The sequence below is a fragment of the Macrobrachium rosenbergii genome, chromosome 37 (genome assembly GCF_040412425.1).
Source record: "Macrobrachium rosenbergii isolate ZJJX-2024 chromosome 37, ASM4041242v1, whole genome shotgun sequence".
In the NCBI taxonomy this organism is placed as follows: Eukaryota; Metazoa; Arthropoda; class Malacostraca; order Decapoda; family Palaemonidae; genus Macrobrachium; species Macrobrachium rosenbergii.
In genome coordinates this window covers 8,649,999-8,655,562 of record NC_089777.1, presented here as the reverse complement: position 1 = coordinate 8,655,562, position 5,564 = coordinate 8,649,999, and the positions used below count along the sequence as shown (strand labels likewise).

The window sequence follows — 5,564 nt, the reverse complement described above, 5'->3', positions numbered from 1 at the left end:
GAAACAAAAATAATTTCTTACTAAAAAAAAAAACACTAACAACACAAATATAATTTCTTGACCTGCTTTGTGCTCATCACAAAGCAAACGTGGCATAACTCGCATTACTTAAATAAGAAGACTGCTAAATCAAATAATGGAAAACATATCACCATGAAATAAAACGCTGAGCAGGTCTAGGCAGCAACATTATATGCTACTCATGATGGGAAAATTGACTTGACGAGAGAGAGAGAGAGAGAGAGAGAGAGAGAGAGAGAGAGAGAGAGAGAGAGAGAGAGAGAGAGAGAGATAGCATTCTTTTTCAAATTAAGGATAGTGGATGTAGGACACAAACTTACACAGAAAGAGACAGAGAGAGAGAGAGAGAGAGATGAGAGAGAGACTATATATATATATAGAGAGATAGAGAGAGAGAGAGAGAGAGAGAGAGAGCCAGCCTGATGTCTTTCGGGTTACTATGCAAGAACTTTTGCAAGGGAGTATATCCATTCTTTTTTATGATTATGAAAGCCATTCTCTTTCAGTCATTTATACTTTCTGGGAAAGGAAGAGTATTCTCTTTCTCTCTCTCTCTCTTACCATCAGTGTTCACCCGCCCCATTTATCTCTTTTAGAATTACGTGAAATAACTAAGCTTACATGACTACTGTATACATCAGTCTTGATATAGTGTGTGGAAAGGGAGGGGGGATGGTTGGGAGGGAAGATGGATAGGATAGAGGTGGTGGTGGTGGTGGTGGTGGTGGTGGTGGGGGGGGGTGTCGCAACTTCCTTCCATACAAAAGAGGAAAGTTCTGTATTTTTTGTACCCAGCTGTATAATATCTATATACACATCGTTTTTATTCACCGTGAACAAGCAAAGAAGAGCAGTTTATGGAATGTTTATACAATGTAGAGCCTGGTAACCTTCCTATTCTATTTCTCCTCCTAATATCCATATTTCTGAGCTTTCGGGCATTTACACGAATAACCAGAGATGCATACAGTCTTCCAGCCCCAAAGTCACCACTTCACTCTTTTTTTTCAAGTTACAACTTCACTGGAGACAGATATAAATTATAGTTGGCATTTTACAAGAGTTCGTCTCCACTGCCCAAACCACTGATTTATTTTTACTTATTCTCGTCTCACGGGAAACATTCAGTCATTTATCTTTTTTATTTTCCCTCAAAACTCCTTACCAATAAAACTGGCTGGATTGGTTGGTGGACATATGTTTGCTAAAGCAGAAGATTTCCCTGTTTTTAATCATTTTATTTTTTTCAATTTCCTTAATATTCCTTACCAATAAAACTGGCTGGATTGGTTAGTGGAAATATGTCTGTTAAAGTAGTAGGTTTCCTTAATCACTTTCCCTTTTTATATTTCCACAATTTCCTTACCAATAAAACTGGCTGGATCGGTTAGTGGAAATGTCTGTTAAAGCAGCAGGTTTCTTTGCTGCTAATCACTTTCCCTTTTTATATTTCCACAATTTCCTTACCAATAAAACTGGCTGGATTGGTTGGCGGAAATATGTCTGTTAAAGCAGTAGGTTTCTCTGCTGTTAATCACTTTCCTTTTTTCTATTTCCTCAATATTCCTTACCAATAAAACTGGCTGGATCGGATAGTGGAAATATGTCTGTTAAAGCAGAATGTTCCTCTGCTTTTAATTCACATCAGTATCTCCATTTTCACACTCATTCACAAACAGCCCGCCGAAGTTTGAGCAATTAACAGATTGTAACGCACGAGTGTTGACCGCGGTTGTGTGGTCCATTTCACAAGAAAGAGTAGAGATAATTTTGATTTTCCCACCTGGTTTTTAACCAAGGGAATCAATGACTGTTTTTTTTTTTTTATTTTTCAAGTCACACAGCACGATACTGGTTATCCGTACAGCTACGAATGAAGAGATAACTGGGATGTTTGAAAAACGGAAGAGAACTTATCTATAACAGCATTTTTGTGTGTATTCTCGTTTCAAAAAAGCACCTTTAATATTTCTTTTGTATATGAGTATACTTCTTAAGCCATCATCCACTGCGCTAAAACATGAATTTTCACCTCGTAAAGTATTCATTTATTTCCAAAGGAATGCGCAAAGTAGGAACTCTAGCACTGCACCCACGTATGTGTATACATAGTAGATAAGCATGAGTGTATATACATGCACACGTATTCATTAATGTCTGACGACAAAGAGTCTATTATTCACTTTCACACGACAATCATGAAACGCCTCTCGCACAAAACTGCGAGCTTGTATTGAGTGATATTGGCTACACAATAACATAAATTATACAAGGAAACATGACTATTGATTTCGACCTCATATTTCACCCAACGCTGACCCTGAATGACCCTCCTCCCCTACCCCTGGATGATTTAGAATTTGGAGAAACGAGATTTTCTGTTGTCAATACCAAACTTTCCAAATTCCGCAGTTGCCGGGACATCCCCAGATTTGGGGAAACGGCAGGAATGTCCTTCAGTTACTTAAGAGACGTTGATCTTACGCCTTCTATCTTTTTTTTAAATGGAAAACGAAGCCAATCACAGACATACACGTTAATCCGCACGTTAGACTTTAACGCAGACATCCTTTAATCAGGCCATCTGTCGTTACTCCGGCATCGGGCGAGGGCAAAATAAGGTCAGTTTCTACGAAGATGGGAATCCCGTAAAGATGGGGAGCGCTGTTGCTAGAACAAAGGCCGCAGACACCCATTTCCACAGCGTTGACCACAGCGATGAGGCAGAGGATGAAGGGTTTTCTGGAAAGAAAATGGGGAAAAGTTAAAATATAAATAAGCGTATGTGAAAATACTTGAATAAGTGCATAAATAAAATCATATCCGCAAACGATAAATACTTTGATAAGCGAACAAGTAAATAAATGAGCAAGTAGAAAACTAGATATAAAATTATATATGAACAAATTATGGAATAAGAAGAACATAAAAAACTGATAAATAAATAAGTGAAAATACCTGAATAAGTGGATACATAAAAACGTATCCGCGAACGATAAATACTTAGATAAGCGAATAAGTAAAGAAATGATCAAGTAGAAAACTAGATATAAACTTTTATATGCACAAATTATGGAATAACAAAAATATAAAAAACGATAAATAAATAAGTGAAAATACTTGAAGAATTGGATACATAAAAACATATCCGCAAACGATAAATACTTTGATAAGCGTATAAGTAAATAAATGAGCAAGCAGAAAACTAGATATAAACCAATAAATAAGCAAATGATCGAAAAACTAAAAATTACCAAAATGAAGGTCTTGAAATAAACCAGCAAAATGAATCTATATAGATATATTAATGACAATATAATAACACATAACTGGATAAACAAAAATTTTTCAGGTCTATTGAGCGTTCTTTTAATATTTTTAAGCGAGACTAATATGAATTAATTTAATAATGAAAAATTCACAAAATAAAAGTTATAATTACGTAATATCACAAATCATGAGAGACATATGCATAGCAAAAAATGCCTCCAGAAAATTATCCAGTTTCATCTGCGTTTCCTTCGAAATAAATCCTTAGTAAAATCAGCAACTAATTTAGAGGCAAAGAGCAGAATTATGTTCTTCAACAACATGAGATAAAGAAATAAATTCTTGGTAAAATCAATTACTAATTTAGAGGCAAGAGCAAAACAATGTCCTTCAAAAATATGAAAATACAGAAATAAATCCTTGGTAAAATCAGCTACTATTTTAGAGGCAAGAGCAGAATAATGTTCTTCAAAAACATGAAATCAGAAAAAATTCTTGGGAAAATCAGCTACTGATTTAGGGGCAAGAGGAGGATAATGTTCTTCAAAAATGTAAAAATACAGAAATAAATTCTTGGTAAAATCAGTTACTATTTTAGAGGCAAGAGCAGAACAATGTTCTTCGAAAATATGAAATACAGAAATTAATCCCTGGTAAAATTAGTTACTATTTTATAGACAAGAGCAGAACAATGTCCTTAAGAAACACGAAATACAGAAATAAATCATTGGTAAAATCAGCTACTATCCTAGAGGCAAGAGCAGAACAATGTTCTTCAGAAACATGAAACACAGAAATAAATCCTTGGTAAAATCAGCTACCATTGTAGAGGCAAGAGCAGAATCATGTTCTTTAAAAATATGAAATACAGAAATAAATCATTGGTAAAACTAGTTACCATCTTAAGAGGCAAGAGCAGAACAATGTTCTTCAGAAACATGAAATACGTTTGTCAACAACATGAAATACAGAAATAAATCCTTGGTAAAACCAGCTACTGTACTATCTTAGGGGCAAGAGCAGAACAATATTCTTCAAAAATATGAAAATAAGAAATAAATTCTTGGTAAAACCAGTTACTATCTTAGAGACAAGAGCAGAACAATATTCTTCAGAAACATGAAACACAGAAATAAATCTTTGGTCAAATCAGATACTATTTTTACGGGCAAGGGTAGCATTATGTTCTTCCAAAACATGAAGCGCAGCTGTAGAGCAAAACCCAAACCCAGGAATAAGCCGGGAAAAATGCCATATCTATGACAACAGACAGTAGACTGTAAGCTCTCTTCGAGCCTGAAGGGAATGGCCCCCCAAAAAATAAAAAACACAAAAGGCTACGCCATAAACCCTTCGGCTTTACACTACAGACTACAGACGCTGGGACAAAAACCTCTTGCAATTTCTCATGCCAGAGCTCTATGAGAAGACTGCGAAGAGAAAGCATAGTGTCTTACCAAAATATGAGCCGAATGTGATGTGATTTTGCATCTGCTGATTTTTGGGGTTTTTTCCTCTGACCTCGTTGTCCTCCTGCACGAGTCGTTTCTGGCTGACAGATGTCGTTGTTTCAACTTCCTCTGCAATGAAAAGAAAGAAAGGAAATACATTAACCTTCATGCAACACAGATGAAAATCGGACGGTTAAGTAAATGTCTAATCAAGAAGAAGAAGAAGAAGAAGAAGAAGAAGAAGAAGAAGAAGAAGAAGAATCTGCAATTAAAATAAAAAAAAGAGGAAACTACATTAATCTTCAGGAAATACACATGAAAATCGGACAGTTAAGTAAATGCCTAATCAAGCCTAATCTCGATAAAAACAAGAAGAAGGAAGAAGAAGAAGAAGAAGAAGAGAGGAAGAAGAAGAATCTGCAATTAAAATAAAAAAAAAGGGGAAACTACATTAATCTTCACGAAATACAGATGAAAATTGGACATTTAAGTAAATGCCTATTAGAGCAAAATCTCGATGAAAACAAGAAGAAGAAGAAGAAGAAGAAGAAGAAGAAGAAGAAGAAGAAGAAGAAGAAGAAGAAGAAGAAGAAGAAGAAAAAGAAGAATCTGCAATAAATAGAAAGAAAGGAAATTACATTAATCTTCACGGAATTTAGATGAAAATCGGACGGTTAAGTAAATGCCTATTCGAGCAAAATCTCGATAAAAAAAACAAGAAGAAGAAGAAGAAGAAGAAGAAGAAGAAGAAGAAGAAGAAGAAGAAGAAGAGGCGCAAAGCAAGGAAAGGTTTTAACTGTGGAAGAAGCGAAACTGAAACTG

At 35.3% G+C, this 5,564-nt stretch overlaps 1 protein-coding gene across 6 annotated transcripts in view; it reads right to left on the bottom strand.

Moving 5' to 3' along the window:
* Nucleotides 1-439: 439 nt before the first annotated feature.
* Nucleotides 440-5,564, bottom strand: part of LOC136825292 (neurotrimin-like) — a 1,287,566-nt gene continuing 1,282,441 nt past the window's right edge. For all 6 annotated transcript variants that reach the window (XM_067081391.1, XM_067081392.1, XM_067081393.1 and 3 more), the window contains 2 exons: nucleotides 4,749-4,871; nucleotides 440-2,763 (listed from right to left, as the gene is read on the bottom strand). In XM_067081391.1, the coding sequence (XP_066937492.1) occupies nucleotides 2,651-2,763; nucleotides 4,749-4,871 (236 nt within the window). In that variant the 3' untranslated portion in view covers nucleotides 440-2,650. The remainder of the gene's footprint in view (nucleotides 2,764-4,748; nucleotides 4,872-5,564) is intronic.